The following is a 20600-nucleotide window of genomic DNA, read 5'->3' as shown; positions in this document are numbered from 1 at the left end:
GAAAATCCCCTCTTCCTCCGTCCTGTATCGTCCTTTTTATCCGTTGCCGACAGTAACTCCAGAACCCAAGAGAGCCCACCTTCTAGAAAACAGATACCCATGATCGTACAGAAGTCATCTCAGAAGAAGAGCAAACACAAAAAGGAAATGTGTAAAAGTGGTCAAGTAGAGCATTTCCGGGAGATTTCGTTCGTGGGTCCCTTCGCGGGATTCCAGGATCCGTCAGTCCCAGTCCACTCCACTTTAACACCCATCATCTTCGCATTCGCTCAGACTTCCGTATCCGGTATCGGATTCCATGCCCATTACGCTCTTGGTGATCATCAGACATCGGTCGACCACTTTTCCTCGGATCTCCGACGGCACACCGCACTTTTCTCCTGGGACACCTCCCATCCAGAGACGAAGTCCACCTGCAAGTCGCTCCAACGATGGCTGGAACATCTCTGCCGCATCCTTCTGCTCGTAAAGCTCCTCCATCAACTGGAGGGCCGCGGTGCAGCCGAGAAGAGACATCTGAGATGCGTTGCCTCGAGCCATGACTGACTCGATCACGCGCAGACCCTTGTTGGGGGTGCCGTCGGTGCTTTCGGCTCGTCGAAGGTGAGCGATGGCCATTGCGCACCGCAATGCGAGACGAATATCCGGGGTTGAAGCCTGCAAGCTCGAGTCGATGATGGTCGAGGAAGCGCCAATCAGGCTATCCTCCCTCTCGGTTCCCAAGGACTGTAGGGCCAGAGCGATGTTTTTGCCACGAGCCCTGTCATCCCAGACTGCACGCGCCACAACGGCTCGAGCTTCGGCAGAAGATCCGATGGGAGCAGTCCCGGCTGCCAAGTGGATATCCTCGGCACGAGTAGCCAAGACCTCCTCATCTTTATCCAGAGTAGCAACCAGTGTGCGGTGAAGTTTTTGGATCGACCACCAAGCCGCAACAGCATCCATCGGCGATCCAATAGCAGTATCATCGACAACATCGTCCATTCCGTCCATGGGGGTCGTAATGTTAGAATCGGTTTCGGTGTTAAAGGCCAGGTTGTGCGCACGCTGAGTCACGTCATCGTTGAGAACGTCATCGCTCTCTTGTTCAACAAGCAAGGCAAGGTATTGTGGCAGTTCATCTTCGTGAGGCTCCTTTGATCCGGCGCGATACTGAATGAGTAGCCGGTTAAGTTGCCGCGCCTCGTTCCACATGGTCCGTGCCAGCTTGGCAGAAATCGCGTTACTGACGCCCAGGTGCAGCCTGTTTTGGCTGAGATCCCAGAGAAGCACGCGGATGTGCAAGGCCTTGAGCATGAGTCGGATAGGGGAGTTGGGGAGAGTGCCAGACGCGAGAAGGGTGAGAACCAGGCGGCTCTTGTTGATCTCAACATCTCCGCCGGCTAGTTGAGAGTCAAGGGCAATGCACCAGGCCTTGACACGGGCAGTCTCTTGCTCCTCGGTCAGGCCAGTGAGCATTTGGTATCCGTGGATGCCGATGGCGTTGCGCATGCTCAGTTTGAGCGTCTTGAGCATCAGGGCAGCCGCCTCGAGGAAGAAGTTATGGCGAGGAATCCAGACAGTCTGGATGGCGGTGAGCCATGCTTGCTGTCGTACGTGAATTGGTGAGGCTAGAGAAGGAGCCGCCTGCAAGACTCCAACCTGTGACTTCTTCGATTTCTGCTGTGTTTGGGTGAAAAGTGAGGGGACAAAGACCCATAAGAACGTGCCGAGGAGCAAGAGAACTCGGAGTGAGGTGTGGACATGGTATCCCATAAAGTTGAGATCCAAGCTTGAGGCGACGCCCCGCAGGAGGTGAAGTGGTACGGCCAAGAGACCGCGGCCCTCCGTCTCCTTGTTACTAACCTCGTCTTCTCGAACGGCCTCCAAGAGCATCAGGCCCGCAAGAGAGCCGACCATGAGCTTGCCGAAGTATGGACCTGCATTGTTCCAGCGATTCTGTTGCATCTGCTGTTGCTGCTGAATCTGCTGCTGTCGAATGACAGCGGGGTTACCACCGCGGTAAGGTTGCTGCGGCACAGGATACGGCTGGCCTGCAGCCATCTGCGCCGAAATAATTCGCTTCATATCCTCGGGTACCTGGATCATGCCCGCGGGCGGAGCGCTTCCGTCTGGAGAAGCGGACATGGGGGAGCCGACGAACTGTTGAGAATCTTGCGCGTACTGAATGGGCGTAGGGGGTTGCTGGAGGGGGCTGATCGCGCCATTCATCGCGCCGGCCATGAAGAGCTTTTCAAAGGCCGCGATTCTCGCTTGCATGGCGCTGTTTTCGTCGAGGAGTCGGTTGTTTCGCTTCTCGAGATGTCGGATGTATTCGGTCGCCTTGCTCAGCACCTAGATAGCGGATTAGCCTCATGCCATGGTGGGCATCGCGTCTCGACATAGACTCACGGTGGCCTTGTTCAACTTGTGGGCCGGGGTCAAACCATGAAGCTCTTCCCGGTCCTCGGTGGTGTCCTCGCCTCTAGCGCTCTTGGACATGATTCTCAGACTGGGGACGCTGTCTCGCAGAGCTGCGATCTTGTCGTTGAGGTTGGTTCGATAACGCTTTTCGATCATGTTGTGAGCCGTCTTCTTGATAGGTTGGTTGCCATCTTCGTCCTCCTCTTCTTCGTCTTCGAGATCAGCCGAAGACTTTCGCTTTCGGGACGCTTTGGAAGACATTTCAGCAAGCTCTGGAGAGGAGAGAATGCCCATCTTGGCCTCACCTGTCGCCGAGTCGGGGCTCGAGGCGCTCTTTGGCGAGTTGTACTGCAGATGTGGCGGCATGGCGATGTTCCGGAGCTTCTCCTGCAGGGCAGGAGTCAGTGAGCTAAGAGCGCGCGGCGGGAAGTTGCTGTTGTCTGAGGGAGGGCCCTGTGCCACGGAGGGGTTCGAGGGGAGGGATCCAGCGTAGATGGAGTCGGGACTGAGAGTAGCGGGTGCAAGGCTGTCGAGGCCGGCGGAGACGGGAAGCTGCTGGAGTTGCAGTTGCTGATCCTGACCGAAAGGAATGTTCCAAGGGGAGGTCTGGTAGGTAGGCTGGGCGGGAGGAGCAGCGCTCGAGGGGTCGTACGAGTCGTAAGGGGGTGTGCCCGTGAATTGCCAGGCGTTGGCGGGCGCGGCGTAGTAAGGCTGGGGCGGAGGAGGGTGGGAGTTGGACGAGGTCGAGTCGTTGGGAGGGAGAGAGGGGTCCGGCTTCACAACCGAGCCATCATCGACGAAGCCGATATTTGGGTCTTGGAGCCCAAACAGGCTATTCGAGTTGTCATGGTCGGCCATGTCAGAAAACCTAGAGCCAGGCATGGCAGGCCCAGGACCATGCAGCGATGGGCTGATGGCTAGATGGGCACCACTGGACGGGCCCAATCGTTGGGGTGACCCCGAAGGCCTTCGCGGTGAGAGCACCGGAGGGCTGGTAGGAATGGGATGAGCGAGTGGCGTGGGCGAGCCTGGGTGAGGTGAGCCGGGCCTACAGCACTCCTCTCTATCGCGGGCTCACTGGCTCACAGGCTCACAGGCTCACACACTCAGCATTCAGCGCGCACAGCACTCAGCACACAGCACGCAGCACCAATCTCTCGCTATCGCCGCGTGGTGCGTCGCTGGGCGGCGCAGTTCGGTGGTCGGATCTCAGGCTCGTGGGCTCTGGGTAGCGGCGGCGATGGCGAGTCCGGCGACGAGGGCGTGGACGAGGGTGAGAACGAGGGTTGAGGTGGGATCGACCGATGGCGGATGCGGCCGAACGTTCGATGGAAGGCCAGGGACTGGGGGCAGAGCGATGGCAAGCTCGCAATATGGTCTGACTGAGCCTCGGGGATAGACAGCGCTGTGGTGATGGAGATGGGGGGGATGGGGGGATTGAGGGAGACGACGAGGCCTGCAGGGAATTCGATTTGAGGAGAGTGTACGAGGACGGACGGAAATCGAACCATTATCAGCCCATACCAGCTTTGAGCCGGACCAAACCAGTCCAGCGCGAGGTTCCACAAGGGGCCGTAGGGGAATCGGCCACTACAGTGCTTTGTTACAGTGCGTATTGGCTGCGAGATCCCGTCGGGTGCCCGCTGTTGGCTGCGACCACACACTGCCACAGTGCAGAAAAAGGCCGCAGCAAGCCTCCGATTAGCTCGCGACGCCTCCAGCATCAGACGGCCCGCCGCCAAGCAAATCACCCCCCCTCCGCGGATACCGGGACACGCTGTGAATGGGCTCTTGGGGCTCGGAGAGGTCCATGCCATTCATAGTGCGCTCTTGCGGGTGATCGAGGTGGGTAACCGCAGCCGGCGTGGATGCTAGGCTGGCGTCGCACAGTTGAGACACTCCGGGACGCACTGTGGAATTATGCAGCAAAGTTTTCATCGCCTGCTCCCGGCCGCTCCGTTCCCCCCCGTGGTTCCCGCCGCTCCGTGCGCCAGAAGCCGCAGTCAACTGTGTGAATCCATCGGCGATCCAGGGTTTTCAATATTGACGCCCCTCTCTATTCAGTCAAGCCCACCTTCTTAGCCCGCCCCTCATATTAATCCGCGCCTCCGACAGCCATGGTACGCCAAAGCCACAAGGCGCACGTGTAGTACCGATATAGTGGGAAACAAAAAGTAAAGTGAGTCCTCTCCCAGGTCTCTTTGTGAGTCTCTTTGTGACGAGCCAAAGTGTGCTTTCTTGTGACTACCTAACCAACTGCTTCCCACACCTGGGATGGTCGCACGAGTATGTCGCACGAGTACGTCTACCAGTACGTCTTGTCGACAGTATCCTACTCCAAGTTGTCATGCTAGGTGCCTACTTGTGACAATCCATCCATTTCATGCCTGCCAGAACCCAGGTTTTTTCGAAAATGCTGGATCATGGCACCAACACTGATGAACTTGGCATCGCAGTCTTGACATTCGAGCGGACAATATGAGCGTGGCCCCGAATCATCGTCTGGAACCCATAAGTCGGTCAACAAAGCGAGCATACTGAATTCCGGACTAGGCGCTATAGGCGAGACTCCGGGATCCTGAACTGTGGCCCAGGATTCAGTTCCAAGGGCCGGATCAGGTCTCCAGCACGGATGGTGCCAGGGACCCGGTGGAAGATTTGGCGAATACTGTCCCATGAGCTGTTTTCATAGTTTGACATGCCCATATTTGTCACCAGAGCATCGATGGTGATTGTAATTTTGCCGAAGTCGATGCCTTGGACAGGGTCGAAGCTCTCCCATTTGACGATACCAAACCTCATAGCAATACCATGATCAGGCCCTTTCCAAAGGGAAGCCTTGGACGGGTGGCGCAACCAAGGCACGATAGGTAGACTTCATCAGTCTAGGAGGTGGAAGGCAATCTCATCTCGGCCTGCCCAAGGCCGTTCCTTCTTGGCTGTCCGAATCTTGTCGCAAAAGGGATGTCCCAACCAGTAAGTAGATAAGGATGTCGGAGTCGACAAGAGGTTCCCCATAACCGGCTTGCTCTGCATGTATGTTGCAGAACTGCCGCATAGCTCTGATCATCTTCATTGTCTTGGATTCAAGGAAATTCCAGTCCCAGCCGAGTGCCTGTGCTTGAGGCCGTGATAAGACATGGTAGGGTTAGAAGACTGGGCCATCTCCGTTCGGGGTGGTGACGGTGCAGTATTCCTCAAACTCCTGGCTTGACAGACTATACCGTATCGACCCAGTAAATTGGCCCTGAATCCTCCCCCCACGTATTCCCTTCGGGCTTTTTTATACAGACCCGCTTCAAGAAGGGCTTCTTCGGCTACTTGCGTCTTCGCACCTGTCCGCAAGATATCGAGAACCGCTCTTTGCTTTTCGACAGGCCAATCTGACCACCTGCAAAGACGCTCCTTGTGTTCCAACATACCAATATGAAACAAGCCTTCTAGCATGGCCACATTCTCGGTTGCAATCATTATCCAGGGTCCGTTAGATCTTCGTACCTTAAAGTCAGGTTTGTCAAGAATACTAAACTAAGTCGAAACCAGAGGCAACATAGGAGGAGGATGCCTTCCCTTGCCCCAATTCAGGCAAATCAGTACACGCTTATATTTGGTAGGGAGTGGTAGGCCATGAACTTCCCGATATCTTCTCTAGAGGAGATCTGTGATAAAACAAATTGAGTTTTTTGTTGATGAAGTGACGGCGGGCACGATACGACCCGACCATGATTTAAGTTCCCATGCCTGTCGGACGTCCGAGGCCCGTCCCGCCTGCTTCTCGATGCTTGCGCTTTGTGGCGGTGCGGCTGGACCGCGTGGCATCCCACGTTTCCCACGTTGGACCCATTCCTCACAGAGCCCAGACCCCAGACCCCAGGTGTTGGTCCTGGAGGATGTGGTCCCATGTATAGTAGAGACCCAGTCTGTCTCTCGCTCCTTGCACCGTCACAAACGACCGATCTCCGAGCTACCCAAAAGAGGGAAAAGGTCGAGACCTTTGACGCACACTCCCCTCGGATGGAATGCACACTGTCCTCCACGAGCAAGGTTACGGCATTGCCAGATACCCCGCCACCACCCGGAAAGGATGTCGGCGCGCTTTACCCGCGCTGTATCCCAAGCCAAATACAGTTAAACCATGTGGTCATAAGTCGCAATATTACACATCAACACTCGATAACGCACGTCAATACAAAACACGTTTTAGATCCAGTTTAGTGACAGATTAGAAAGTGTATTCCCACCACTCCAATCCGTATCAACGGTGGGATGATGGTGGTAGGTGAGCTAAGACTTGGTATACATTGATAAACGCTCTGACCCCCTTGCATATTCCTTCTCCATCTTCCCCTGCTGTCTGGATGAAGGCCATTGGTATACTTCGTGCGCAACATTGCCTACTAAAAAAAAGGAAATAAGTAGATCCCGCGTCATAGCGACATGATGATTGCCGTCTAAGGAAACGGGCGGTCGTTTAATATCTAAGAAAACCGGGGAACAAGAAAAAGAAAGAAATGAACGGAATCTTTCCCAACTCCCAGCCGTAGGTGGCTTACCAAACATCCTCGGAACTCTGGACCATGTTCAGAGTCGGAGTCTTTGGCACCATTCTCTTCATTCGCTTCCGGTCCTCTTTGGTCACCAATGACGGTGTCATGGGCATGCAGGGTGTGAACGGCTGGTAGGGCGAGTACGGCACCGCACCTGCAGTGTACGGGGTCATGGCGCCGCTAGGTGACATCGGTGCCTTTCTCTCAAACACGGTCTGCTTAGTAGTCTGACCAACGATGGTAGTAGAGTTCATCGACGGCTCGTAAGCACGCAAGGGCAGCGAGCCACCGGTTCGCACTGCCGACGGGTTATTGGAGCGCTGGAACGTCTGTCCTGGCTTGGGCGATGCCGGGAGGGTTGGGAACCGAGCACCAGGCTTCGGGGATTGCGGAAGGCCGACCAGATGCGCCTGGGAGTGCTCCGAAGTGGCCGACTCAGGATCAACCTCAGTGGGCGCCTGGGAGTTGTTTCGGGTGTGGGTTTGAGAGACGGAAGGGAGCTGAGAACCGATACGCTCATCGATGCTCTGGACACTCTGGGGCGAGATATCCGGCGTGGAAGGCACTGCGGGCCTGGAATAAACGGCTCCGAACGGGACCTGGTCGGTGGGGACCGGGGGCGGAGCTGCCGGCGCATAGTGTCGGGGCGGGATGGAGCTCAGCTCCTGCGACTCTTGCCGCGGAAAGGTGGCGGACTGGGGAGTCATGATGGGAGACGAGATGCTAACGCCCCTCATGGCCTTCTTCTTGGGCGATCGAAGAGCCGATAGGAGCGAGGAAGTCCTCGACTGGGACTTGTCATCCCGGGAGAGGTTCAGGCCGGCCGGCTTAGATCGTTCCTTCTTGGACAAGGTCGTTCCGTTCGACTTCATGGATCCGACCGAGGTCGAGCTGCGCGGCTGGTGAGAGCCAAGCGGCAGAGGAGCCTCATACAACTCTCCTCGCTTCTTGGCGTCTTCGTGCTCCAGCACGTGCTTGTACATTTCCTCGAGCTGTGACTGGGCCATGACTCTATCAGCGGCCACAATTCGCTGATCAACAAATTGGTTGACTCCTGGGGCACCAACGGTGGAAGTTGGTGAGGGGTGGACGTAAGGGTTGGGAGCGCCGAAGTCGTCCTTGGTCGGGGAAGGTAGTGAGAAGTTCTGAACGGTTGGGACCTTGGTGTTGATGTTTAAGGGTCCAGTCTGGAAGTTTGGTACAGCGATATCCTTGCGTACGATAAAGTCGATTTCGTCGTTGCCGGCTGTTAAGTGAGCGCGGCGCTTCTTGGAGAGGACAAGCAAGCCGATGGCGACCAGCACCAGTGAAACAGCGTAAGCTCCAATAATAGCACCGATCTGGGCGGGCAGGTATTTCTTGTCTCCCAGAGGATCAGCAGAGGTGAGGGTATCGTCAGCTCGGGCGTCGAGCACCGAGGAGGGGTCAAGTTGGGCGAGCACACAAGGTGAAAGGAATGGCAAGGACAGAAGCAGAGAGAGCAATGGTGAGAGTCGGGTAGCCTCAGGCGGCATGATGGAAAGAGTTTCGGGCGAAGGCGAGCAACCTGTCTTATGAAGAATCTAGCCGTGGGGACGAGACCTCCTGAGTGACGAGACGAAACATATCTAGGGGAAGATTTACATGCACCAGACGGAACTTGCGGCAGCCGAGTAAGGTATATAGCGGCTGGTGATGCTTGGAGAGTTAGCCGCTGGCCTCGAGGGCCGGGCTCTGACTTGCTGGGCCATCGGGGGGCCGGTTCTACGCCAGGCCTGCAACTCGTCGAATGGCGGCACATGCATGAGGGGGCATGAGGGCGGGCGGCCGAGAATAGATCCACGGATCCAGGCAAAGGCGAGTGTGACGGAGATGCGGCGTGATGAAAAACATCGTTTATAGTCTGCGATTGGCCCGACGGCGATCAGTTAAGCGCCGGCCAGGGGAGGCTATCCCTGCGGTTTAGCGGTGGGCGCTGTGATTGGCGACATGCGGGGGCCGGCACGCCAAGTTTCCAACCACCTTTTGCTTCCCCCCGCCCGTCAACTGTGCGGGCCATTCCCAGCATTCTGTGTGTGACGGTCGAGATGGTGGTTGCGATTCGACGGGTTGCGGTGGCACTAACAAGGTGGAAAGTCTCGCTTTGGTGGGCTGCCTGCGTACCCGACTGTGTACCCGAATGCGTATCCAACAGCAGCAGCACCCTTAATGGCCGACCTTATGTTAGCGAGCACAGGAGGGGCGGAGCGGGCCTCTGCGAATCCCAGCGCCGCGGTCCGGGTCGTTCTCTTGCTGGAGGTGGGAGACTATGTACTCGTTGTGGTTAGTTGGGATACACTCTGCTTGGGCGAAGTGCCTGTTCCTGAATCCACCACACCACACCATGCCACTGCATCTCACCCAGGTACCGACCGCTCTCGCTCCGCTTCCTCTTTATCGCCAGTGATTATACAACTCTTCCCCCCGTCCACTCTAACCCGCCGTGCCAAATACTAGTCCAGATCCAGGCCCTATTGCCTGCCTCCTCCTCGCTTCCCATGGTGCCCATGGTCTCGGGCCTTGCATGTGGTGGAGTCAACCATCCCGTTCTCATCATGTGAGTCCGTCAACATCTTCGAATAAGAAGGGCCCCTAGATGTGACATCACACTGCTCCGGCACCCCTCTGGTCGCTGGTGCGAAACCCTTCACCCAGGTATGCCCATCGCTGGCGTCTATTCTTCGGAGTGGCACGACCGCTACCCTTGCTGGCACGGCATTGGGTCGTTACGTTGGCCCATGGCACGTCTGGTCCATCATTATCACAGCCCCTCCTTCACTACCGTCTTGATCTCGTCCAATGTCGTCAATTATCACAGACGCCGCGCGAAGCGATAGCGGTGAAAGGTGTTTCTTCAGCACAACACCTCTTGCATCACGCAAAGCTAAGTGGGTTGATCTCACTCGTCACTGCTGCTATCATCCGATGTCACATTTCACCCTGCGTCAATGCGCTCTATACCATATTATCACAATACCAGTCCCAATGTGAGTCCAAACAGAACATATACAGAGTAGCACTGTTAAGGACCGATGGCTCTCATTTGCTTGTGTGGTGGTGTTGTACAAACTTGCATGCCGCGATGTGACGGTGAAAGCTGACTGCTGAGTGATTGTGACCTGGTGGATGTGACGATAGTGATTGTGACAACATGCTCGACGATGATTCGTATTCCTTTTGGTAAAATTGTCAAAGCGGCAACAAACGCGGCACGTTTATCCGCAGTGTTTACAGATCTTGTCAAAACTATCATCTCGAAGGGTTGCGGTGGTACTGGGGACGGATGACAGAACTTCGTCAAGATCTGTTGTCACGATTTTCCTCCCTTGCTTCACAAATCACGGGGTTTACAAGCATCACCAAGACAGGATACGTACCAAAAAATGAAAAAAGTCGTAGAAATCAAAGACTTACAAGCCAGGCACCTGAAACGTCGAGCCGGCGCTTCCTGAATCATCGCTTCCCTCACATTACCCTAGACTGGAGGCATCTAGCCGATGTTCCACACGGGCCTCGATCACGTGATACCGCGATGCTCGGCCGTGACGCGAGCTAAGTTCAAGTCCAGGTTCGTCAAGCGATTACAGACGGCAGTGTATACTCAAGTCTCGATTTTGCTGCAGAGACCTGCTCATTGATTTCCTACGTTGGACCGGAGAACTCGGATAACGCGCTTGCCTCCGAACAGTACCTCAATGACACCTCCTTTCTCGACCCAGTGGCAGAAGCGCGTCGACCGTTCCGCGTCACCACCATGCCAGCATCCAACTCGGAGGATACGATCCTGCGGTCGCTGAACGAGGCGCAGCGCCGAGCTGTCGTATCACAAGCTAAAACCGTCGCAATTCTCGCTGGCCCGGGAAGTGGTAAGACGCATACTCTCACGTCTCGCGTGGTATGGCTCGTCCAGCGCATGGGGTATCGCCCTAACGACGTCATCGTCGCGACCTTCACCGTCAAAGCTGCCCGGGAAATGAAGGAGCGCATTGGGAAGGCATTGGGCGAAGAATGCGAGAAGAAGATTGTTCTCGGAACCTTTCATTCCATTGCTCGTCGGTACTTGTCTATCTACGGAAAACACATCGGACTGGATTCCAAATTCGGCATTGCAGATGACGGAGATTCCAAGGCCATCCTTCAGAGAATTTGCAAAAGACTAAACCTTGGGATAGAGCCCTCGTATGCGAGGACATGGATCAGCAAGAAGAAAGCAAAGGGCCCAGGCGGCGATGCGTCCCAGACGACCAAGAAGCAAAAAGAGAACCCAGCACTTCAAACCTGCTATGACGAATATCAACAACAACTGGCCCGCTCGAACTTGCTGGATTATGACGATCTCCTGGTAAAATGCGTCGAACTATTGCGAGACCACCCTGTGTGCGTCTCGAATGTCCAAACTGTGCTCATCGACGAATATCAAGATACCAACGGCATCCAGTACGAGCTGATGCGACTCTTTGCTCAAGCGAACAACCGGATCACTATCGTGGGCGACCCAGATCAAAGTATTTACGGCTGGCGTTCGGCCGAGATCAGAAACCTCTATCGCTTGCTGCGGGACTACCCGAACACGGATGAGATCTCCCTGGAGGAGAACTACCGATCTTCGCAATCAATCCTCGACGTATCCCTCAACGTCATTCAACAAGACAAGAAACGATACCAAAAAGTCCTTTTACCGGTTCATACTAAGGGTGCACGACCAGTTCTGAGGACGCTGAAAAGTTCGGCTGCGGAAGGGGAGTGGATCGTCTCCGAAGTCAAACGAGCGATTATGATGTTTGGAGAGATGTTGAAAAATGAGGATGTGGCAATCCTTCTTCGGTCAGCAGCGCTCTCTCGGCATATTGAGTCTGCACTTGGTAAAGCTGGTGTTGCATACCGAATGATAGGCGGCCACAAGTTCTACGATCGAAAAGAGATCAAAGTTCTTCTAGATTATCTGCGGGTTGTGTACCAACCCGACAACAACGATGCCCTGGCACGTATCATCAATGTGCCTCGTCGAGGCATTGGAGAGGCGACCATCAAGTCTTTGTTGGAGGAGGCCGAGAAAAGTAAAATGAGTCTATGGACACTCCTGTGGAAGCATTGCAGAGGCACTCGCAAAGCAACCACCACTATCCGGGCTAAGATGGAACAGAAACTCAACACCGAGCTACTCAGAATCATATCGAACCTTCGGAAACAAAAGGACCAAATCACGCAAAGTAGCCCATTCACCATTGTCAATCTGATCGAGCAACTGGTCAGTCAGTTGAACTTCAAGAAATACCTGGAGGAGGAGTATTCAGAGGAGCATGAGCAGAGGTGGGCAAATGTCCAGGAACTTGTCAACTTGGCTGGTGACTTTGTGAGAGACTTTGGTACATCGGAAGAGGATGCCCTTCCCGAGATTGAGAACCTCGAGCAGGTCAAAGAGGATGACGTGTTAGGACGTTTCCTTGCAAATGTGTCGCTGGCATCCGACGCTCAAAAGGATGATGCGACCAAAGACAAGACGTCCCTGATTACTATATCGACCATCCATGCCTCGAAAGGACTCGAGTGGCCCGTTGTTTTCGTACCTTCTGTTTACACTGGCTCAATCCCCCACTCGAGATCCGAAGACACTGATGAAGAACGGCGTTTGCTTTACGTGGCAATGACACGAGCCAAAGCGCTTCTCTACTTGAGCTGCCCGCTTTACGGATCACAGGGGATGAGCTCGAAAGTTGAACTCTCTCCTTTTGTTGCCCCATTTGCTTCATCTGCTTTTGCTAAGAAGGGGCCGTCCTTCGACAGAGCGGTTGTCGAAAGTGCAGCCAAGATTTTGGGAAGGGTAGCACCGAGCGAGAGTGCAGTTTTTGGCAAACTGCCACCCATGTTTTCTCCCGAGGATGACGCCTTCCCGATAGAACCATTCGACTCTAAGAAACAAGATGGATTTGAGGGTGATTCGGAACGAAACTACTCGCGCGGCCCGAAACGACAACGGACCTCATACAACGAGTCCTCCCACGAGGAATCGGAAGAAAAGCCGTGGCACCGGGAGTATGCAACAACAATGGAGCAGTCATCTGGCTTTACTGTCGCCTCACTTCCTGGATTTACAACGGCCGGCGCGCACAAAGTGGCCCTTGACGTGGCAACTGCCGAAGCAGCAGCAAAGGCACCACCCCCAAAGGCAGGAGTTAGGAGGGGAACCACAAAGCGTGGAAGCGACCAAAAGAGTTTGCTTGGGTTTGTGACCCAACGATCCAAGTCGAACGAAGAGCCACGTGAACACAAGCAAGCGGTAGACTTTGCGCAAGCGAGATACCAAGCTGCTCTGTCACGACATCAAGGACCAACGTCGGTGTCGCGAATCGAGCAACCGAAGCCACGGATTGAGTCTGAATTGGCGAACCACAAACTCACCGCTGCGAGACCTCTACAGAGGCCAACTGTGCCGAGAGCAGACGACGGGCCAAAGAATCCCTACGCCTGCTTCTCGAGCTCTCCGCCGCGAGCCGCCCCAAAAGATGAAGAATCGAACGACGAGGAAGAACCAAAACCTGTTCCTGACCGGCCAGCGTCCAGCTTTCATGCGACAACCTTCACATCGGTGAAGCCTAGGCGGCCTGTGGGGTTGGGTCCTCCACCCTCGATGGACCGGTTACGCAAGCCGTTTAAGCCTTTGACGATTACGCGACCAAAAGGGCCGCCTGCCTGATGCAAACGGAGCCACTTGGAAAACACGGGAAATTTAGGCGTTGTGAGGGATAGTGATGATGGTGGTGGTGTCTTGGAGTCATGTACCATAACTTTGTACCCTAACGCGTTAGCATAATGCGAGAGGGCCTTACGCTCAGGGTGTATCAACATCCAACATATCTATAAATATTAAATAATCTCTACGAAAGGGATCAAACAAACCCAACATTCAAATTCATTCCACATCTATCCAATACACCACTTTCCAAACATCCGACTCTTACTCCAATATGTCGCCAACTCTCGTCAGCCGCGTTGCGTCTCCAGCTCTCCAAGCTGCGCGCCACGCCAACTTCTCCACTGCGACGCCCCTGCTCAAGCCCATGGCGTCTACATCAACCGCGGCCACCTCATCTGGCTTCTCAAAGTGGAGGTGGAGCAACCTCTCGCCACAAACCCGTCGCTACGTCGTCGTCGGTCTCATCGCCAGCAGCTGCGTTGACACCTATGTTTTCTACCAATACTGGCCTCAGATCTTTGGCTCCAAGTAGTGCATCCGATAATGGCCAAGCGGAAGCATCTCTTTCTCTGCTGTTGGCATCGAGGAGCTGATCCGATTCACCTCTTTTTCTTTGTCTGGTCCTTTGAACTCGCGCACAAACGAAGAAGGGCGCGGAGAGCTATGTTGGAAATTGAATAGTAATTGGTCTTTATACAAAGATTTTATTCCCATCCACGATGAGGTGTATTATCGCCACGATGTCTCTTCAAAGCTCAAAATGATAACACGAAGCCCCTGGTCCCAAACACCTATGGCTTTGTTCATTTTCTTCCCCAACTTGTGCTGGAATTTTGAAACCAGATTGCCTCAATGACTGAAAAACACCCGTAGAGTCCCATGTTTGACTAGCAGCCTGTAGCTTAGCCAGAGCCTCATCGCCGATGGTCGCCAAGGGGTCCTGGGATAGATGCGCGTAGTTGACAAATTTCCACGGGCATAATGCGCCCAGTTCCTTGGCCTTAGTCTCGATGTCTTCGATGTAGGCCTTGATCAGAGGGAATGCGGCCTCCTCATTCTCCACCTCGCGCGCGGCCCACGTAACCAGAAAGAGGATTAAATTGCCGTCTTCCGTGTATTTGTCCAAGCCCATCACGTTGCCGCCGTTGAGAACGCCCTTCTGGGTGTGGCTCTGGGTGATAGGTTGAAACATGCATAGCGTGTTTAGGCCAGACTCGCCACTAGGCATGAGCTCCTCAAGCTTCTCGTTGAGCTTGTTGTATTTTTCCACTGTGTATTTCATGATCTCTGCGTTATTGGAAAATGTACTGGTGAACCAAATGTTTCGAAAGCCTGGTGGCTGCCCAGACCCAAGTGCCTTGGTAACAGCCGACATTTGCTCAACCTCCGTCGTGTCGCTCGACGGCTTCGCGGCATAGTAGCCATCAAAAGCGGCAGGCTTAACTTCCGCTTTGGTGTTCTCGACGGCAGCATTGACAATGGTACCTCCAAGAGAAGGAAGGTAGGCCCAATAGACAATGGAGCTGCTGTTCTCATCCTTGTAGACGTTTTCGTTGAAATCGACAAGAGCCTCAATGACGGCATCGCCCTTGGACTCATCATAGAGAAGGTTGCCACCCCAAATCACAGGATTCGACTTGTTGACGAAAGCAATAGGATACATGTCAATACGAGTAATTAGGGCTGGAGCTGTTAGCCGTGTCTCTGGCACCGGGCGCTATTATCTCTGAAGATTGGCTGGGGATTGCGACTCACCCAAGTTTCCCGACGACCCCTTCATCGCTTGCCAAAGATCAGCGTTGTGAGTGGCGTTTGCATTGGCGATGGTGCCGTTCGCCAACACCACCTGGAAGTTGGCAACGGTGTCACACGAGAATCCATGGCTCGCGCTGTGAAACGAATTGCCACCTCCTGTCACAAAACCACCAACACCAACGGTTCCAGCACGACCACCTGCGACAGTAACGCCATGAGGGGAGAGTGTGTCGTACACGTCTTGCCAGTGCCCGCCAGGTTGAACCAATGCCAGGTTTCTCTTCTCATCGTAGACCGTTTTGTTCATGTAACCTTGAGAGGTTAGTCATGGCTTGATGACCACACATGATGATTGGTGTCTGATGGAAGAGGGATGGATACTTACCGAGATCAATCGTAATCCCGTCAGAGATTGAATTGGACAGGGGAAAGGAGCCATGGCCGCCACCTCGGATACCGAATTGACAATCGTTCTTGACGATAACTTTCATAATAGTGGACGCATCCTCGGCTGATCCAGGCAAGGCGATGCAGTACGGGGCTAGCGCAGCACTTTCACTCCAGTATGAGTTCATACGCTGCTCATAGGGCGCTTGCTTCGGGTAAAGGATCTTGTCGATGAGACCAGCCTTGGCAAGTTGAGTACACTGTGATTCGTGTTAGACATTTTTTATAGCGAACGTGAATGAAAACCATTAAAATGATGAAAAAATCGGTTGAAAATGTTGGTAGTGTGACGGCGAAAGACGAAGGATGCTGAAGCTTACACATCGATAGGATGAAGCCTCTTTAGCGGAGGTAAACTGGCTAAGAGTTACCGCCGCGGAGGCAACAAACCAAAAATTGAACTTCATTTTATTAATGACAATTTATTTTGCAAAAAGTTTGAAAAGGGATCATATAGATGTCACCGTGGTGGAGGGCTAGAATCCTATGACACGTTCATCGCGGGGTAAGCATCTGGCCAAGGCGCAGGTTAAATCGAAGCCTCGGTACTACAAGGAAGACCGCAACCGACCCACAGGCTTGTACAAAGATGCTAGACAGGGCTATAGTCTGGAAGGAATGGAATACGGCGCCTGGGTTGGTGCAGGCACGTTGACGACGCACCCCGGCAATGGATTCTCCTAGTGTCTAGTAGATTATTTGAACACAAGACTTGAACACCGAAATTTTGGGAGACCAGTCCTCCGACATATGTCTCATACATACGGAAAAGTCATAAAGGCTCTTCCCGAACCCGACCGTTGTTTGAGGGATAAGCCAGCTCTCGACGTGGACGAAGCCAGTTCGCTACTACCAGAAGGGCATATCTCCACTGTAACTTATGCCGGCTCCATGCTGTCCAAGTCCGGGGAGTCCTTGATTGCGCAGACCTGGAGAGCTAGGTACCGGGGTCCATGAGCCGTCACCGGCGTTTAATAGTGTCCCCTCAGTGGCTGGGGTTGACAAAGCAGGGGTGTTGATGAATCCGGGGAGGCTTTTCACAATGAAGCCACAACGCAAAAATGCGCTGCATCTGATTTCTTGCGTCTGCAATTGGAGGCCGAGTAAGTCAAAGACCATCATACTTTCGACGTCAGCCTATGATAAGAAGATGGTAGTTTCATCTGGAGACTGGGTTGCATTGCCGAGGGATTTTATCCCCGTCACCGATTAACAAAGATCCTTGGCTCCATCTCGCATTGCTGCAGAGATGCACGAAAAGCAACGTCGCAGATTGGAGCTAATAGCCAACCAAGTAAGGGTTACAGCGTGCCACATCACGCACTCGCCCCAAAACCCAGATCCTTCCTCTGCATCCCTGGTCACGCGAGGTGGCCTAGCTGAGACCAAGATACCACCAGAGAGGCGGGGAAGTGCCAGATTCTGACCTGCTCTGCATTCCCACTAGGCGTGACAGCTGGCTACGAGAGATTTTGCGGCCCCTGGGATTAACCCCTGCACTTACATGGGCCGCGCGATTCAGGATCTCCTTTTCCGAATCCCGGGCGAAGATCCCCGCCGCGAGAAGCGATTGGATATTCACTTGAGTGCCTCCTGCTTCAAAAATCACGAGATCAAGAGTCGAAACTGCATGCTGATCTACAGCAAATAAAATCCAGGGCTATTCAGCATGATCGGAATCCCGGTGAGCTATGTAAGCTGTGGGAAATACTCCGGCTTCTCAATCACACCGAATGCTTCAGTGTCAAACGAATGGAGTCTGTACCTTTTCGGAGGACATTCTCCTCCGCCTTGGGCTCTACCAAGTTGAAATCAAGTATCAACCATTTCCCCTAAAATCTTGACCACGTGCGCGTACGAAGGGCCTGGGCAAGGGGGACACGCAGACAAGCTGGGCGAGCATCGACTGGAGATTGTATCGGATCCCGAGCCAATCCTCCGCCGGCTTGTTATTGGCAAGTAGTCACGGAGACGAGCGAGGGCTGAATATGCAGCCTGCATAAGAGGCGTATAGAATATGTTGCTTGAGACCTTGTGCGTTGGGGGCGTCATGGGTGGTGGCAAACGGTGTAATTGGATCGTGGGCTGTATGGCATTTGAATGCCCTGCCCTTCTCAAATGCTGTTGCGATCTTGTTTTCCTTTCACATACTTTGTCCACAAACTCAACTCCGACTCTATCCATGAGTGACCACATCAACATGCCTGTAACAAATGGAGTGGAGACCGTGTTGGCCGCACCAGAGGGATATGTGGTTGATTTCGATCATCCGCAGAGACAAGGTGTCCCACAGGCCTACTACGTTGCCGGATTTGGGACTGCCATTTCGTTGCTTTTCTTTGCGCAACGGCTGTATGTCAAAGTATGCCTTGCAGGTGGGCTTCTGGTTGATGATTGTGAGTTGAATTCTTTATGTTTTCTTTTCATACAATTCCCCGGCAGTTCTTCCATCTTACGCCCGAGTGGGGATTATGTGGTCTACCTGCATTTGGCAGAAGCAATTCTTGGAAGAGCCGCACTGTCACAGGCAATATAACGTGCAAAGCTGACATTATGGCGTTTAGTCTTGCTTATCGTATCTTGGGTAAGCTGAAAATTCCTTATGCCGTCCGCCCAAACGAAGCCGGCTTTTAGTTGGCTATCATGGTAACGAGGGATCTCTGTTTCGTCAAACATAACATGGAATTGTGCAGTGAGATTAAGCAAGCATTGCGATTGTAATTACTGACTTGGCGATGGTAGATTCTGGCGCTCGTAACGGAGGGACTTTGTCTTCGTAAGGTACTCCCAGATGACTGGGCCGTTCGGATAGCTGACATTCTTGATCAGACATGTTTGCGACAGGAGTTGGAGGCGTACATGCTTGGGAAATATCAGTTGAACAATTCAACTCCTATTTACTAGTAAGTTAACAAGTGCGGCTAGAAGCTCTGGCCCTACTTCAAATTGAAAGTCCTAACAAATCTCATTCCAGGATGTGTACCTCGCCGCCTCGCTCTACGTTATCTGCGGATCATTGGCCAAGATCGCCCTCCTCATCTTTTATCTTCGCCTATCTCCTCAGCGATGGTTCAAAATGGCGACCTGGTCAGCAATAGTGTTGATTTCTGGCTATACAATGGGCATCTTCATTCCCCTCGTCTTTGCCTGCCGGCCCATCGCTATGAATTGGGATGTAACGATAACAGACGGAGTTTGTCTCAACAGACCGAGTCTATATATCGCAACAGCCGTTGCAAATATTGCTTCCGACCTGGTATTGTTCATCCTCCCAATACGAATGGTTATGCAGCTGCAGATCCCACGACGGCAGAAGTTTGGTTTGCTCGGGATATTCTGCATTGGCTCCTTGACCGTCGTCACTTCTGTTGTTCGCGTTTCTATTCTACCATCGCTTTTGACTGACCCTGATGCAACCTGGGTGGTTTCTTGGGCCAGTGTGTGGAGGTGAGTACCCGGACATCCTTTGCTGTCATTGATGCTGACAATGTTCTAGTATCGTTGAAGCCAACCTGATCGTCACCTGCGCTTCAACACCGACCCTCAAGAAATTCTTCAAACACATCGCCCCTAAAATCATTGGCGAATCTCGCTATGGTAGTAAGACCAGGACGACCGAAAACTCTCAGCCACCCAGTCGAACCCTCGTCCCATCATCTCAATCTCGACGGGATCGAAATAATTATTCGCAGTTTGATCCCGAGGAAAGGGCCGTCAATGATGCATACCTAATGGGACCTGTCACAGGTCGGCAGGATCTGAAAATAATGGGAGGCCACGGTGAGGAAGCCGTGGGATGGGGAGACACGGACTCGGAGAAGGGTATTGTCCAGGCCCCACCCAGGAAAGCGATCCTTCAGACAACAACGGTGACTGTGGAGTACACCGACGAACAGCGACGATAAAGGAAGCAGGAATATTTGCACTTGGCACCAAGGATAATTAATTATGGGCTGCTGTATGATTAGAACGGGAAGGTATTCTTTTCGGGTACGATGTGATTGCGAGATTGCTGGAAGAGGAAATGATAAGGTCGTGTATCACTACAGCCTCCCAATAGATTATGCAAGTGACATCGTGTCGGCACACATATCTTGCACTCAATATGAGTCAATTCTAGGTTTCGTAGATTGTTGAATAATCGTGCTGAGTGAAAAAAGACCTTGAGGTTTCGTGTCCCGTTATCTTGGCTTTGTTATTGTGGGCAAGGGCAAGATAGATGTAGGTCTTCAAATGTCAAAATGAACCACTCCGGGCTGAGCAATCTTAAATAGAGTGAAGATGGAGAAAAAAACAGAGTTTATAGTCGAGTTTTCTCGTAATTATTGGTCGATTTCCGAACCTAATGCCCCTATCAAGGGTGTTCAGTCACAGTCGCGTGATGCTGGCACCACAGCAAGGGTAATCAACCGATTAAAACACACAGAATAGAAGACAACTAAATAAAAAGTTGAATGAAGCTCCATAAGAGGGGGGAATGAGATAAGACCCCGTAAATGATGATGACGCTTGGGAGTTTTTCGTCACCTTTTCCGCCTACCCTCTTCTGACACGTCAGAATTGTCCGCCTCGCGGATGAAGACTAGCCTCATTATCACTGAATGGACCGATTAATTGAAATGAGAGCAGGCTATTGTCGTGAGATAACAATGGCCGCATTCGATATTCTAGCTTGTTGAGTGTAAGCGAGGTGCGAGCTTATCTGGGCTCCATCGGAGGTCACTTCCATTTTCGTG

General features: G+C 53.2%; 6 protein-coding genes across 6 annotated transcripts; 2 read left to right on the top strand and 4 right to left on the bottom strand.

Moving 5' to 3' along the window:
• Positions 1 to 243: 243 nt before the first annotated feature.
• On the bottom strand, positions 244 to 2769 carry BGZ61DRAFT_346801 (uncharacterized protein; the record flags this gene model as incomplete). The annotated part of the gene is made up of 2 exons (XM_046239918.1): positions 244 to 2334; positions 2392 to 2769. The coding sequence occupies 2 exons, from the start codon at positions 2767 to 2769 to the stop codon at positions 244 to 246; spliced, it is 2469 nt and encodes an 822-aa protein (XP_046107537.1).
• Positions 2770 to 5277: 2508 nt separating this feature from the next.
• Positions 5278 to 6007, bottom strand: BGZ61DRAFT_182947 (uncharacterized protein). Its single transcript, XM_046237700.1, has one exon. The coding sequence runs from the start codon at positions 5872 to 5874 to the stop codon at positions 5476 to 5478; it is 399 nt and encodes a 132-aa protein (XP_046107536.1). The 5' UTR covers positions 5875 to 6007; the 3' UTR covers positions 5278 to 5475.
• A 606-nt stretch (positions 6008 to 6613) lies between these two features.
• BGZ61DRAFT_446491 (uncharacterized protein) lies at positions 6614 to 8786 on the bottom strand. Its single transcript, XM_046245216.1, has one exon. The coding sequence runs from the start codon at positions 8462 to 8464 to the stop codon at positions 6953 to 6955; it is 1512 nt and encodes a 503-aa protein (XP_046107535.1). The 5' UTR covers positions 8465 to 8786; the 3' UTR covers positions 6614 to 6952.
• A 1685-nt stretch (positions 8787 to 10471) lies between these two features.
• On the top strand, positions 10472 to 13885 carry BGZ61DRAFT_446488 (putative ATP-dependent DNA helicase). The gene has a single exon (XM_046245215.1). It carries the CDS (start codon positions 10723 to 10725, stop codon positions 13660 to 13662), a length of 2940 nt encoding a protein of 979 aa, XP_046107534.1. The 5' UTR covers positions 10472 to 10722; the 3' UTR covers positions 13663 to 13885.
• Positions 13886 to 14410: 525 nt separating this feature from the next.
• Positions 14411 to 16271, bottom strand: BGZ61DRAFT_529699 (uncharacterized protein; the record flags this gene model as incomplete). Its single annotated transcript, XM_046253443.1, has 4 exons — positions 14411 to 15345; positions 15418 to 15729; positions 15803 to 16064; positions 16185 to 16271. The coding sequence occupies 4 exons, from the start codon at positions 16269 to 16271 to the stop codon at positions 14411 to 14413; spliced, it is 1596 nt and encodes a 531-aa protein (XP_046107533.1).
• A 1793-nt stretch (positions 16272 to 18064) lies between these two features.
• On the top strand, positions 18065 to 19984 carry BGZ61DRAFT_415271 (uncharacterized protein; the record flags this gene model as incomplete). The annotated part of the gene is made up of 6 exons (XM_046243347.1): positions 18065 to 18260; positions 18429 to 18448; positions 18607 to 18640; positions 18694 to 18767; positions 18839 to 19311; positions 19361 to 19984. 6 exons carry the CDS (start codon positions 18065 to 18067, stop codon positions 19767 to 19769), a joined length of 1206 nt encoding a protein of 401 aa, XP_046107532.1. The 3' UTR covers positions 19770 to 19984.
• Between the last annotated feature and the right edge of the window lie 616 nt (positions 19985 to 20600).

Source organism: Ilyonectria robusta (genome assembly GCF_021365365.1).
Source record: "Ilyonectria robusta strain PMI_751 chromosome Unknown BGZ61scaffold_5, whole genome shotgun sequence".
In the NCBI taxonomy this organism is placed as follows: domain Eukaryota; kingdom Fungi; phylum Ascomycota; class Sordariomycetes; order Hypocreales; family Nectriaceae; genus Ilyonectria; species Ilyonectria robusta.
This window is presented reverse-complemented; position numbering and strand designations above follow the sequence as displayed.

What these genes read in the sequence shown, in the direction of transcription:
- BGZ61DRAFT_182947 (XM_046237700.1), bottom strand. Translation starts at nt 5,874, where the DNA reads ATGATTGCAACCGAGAATGTGGCCATGCTAGAAGGCTTGTTTCATATT.
- BGZ61DRAFT_446491 (XM_046245216.1), bottom strand. Translation starts at nt 8,464, where the DNA reads ATGCCGCCTGAGGCTACCCGACTCTCACCATTGCTCTCTCTGCTTCTG.
- BGZ61DRAFT_446488 (XM_046245215.1), top strand. Translation starts at nt 10,723, where the DNA reads ATGCCAGCATCCAACTCGGAGGATACGATCCTGCGGTCGCTGAACGAG.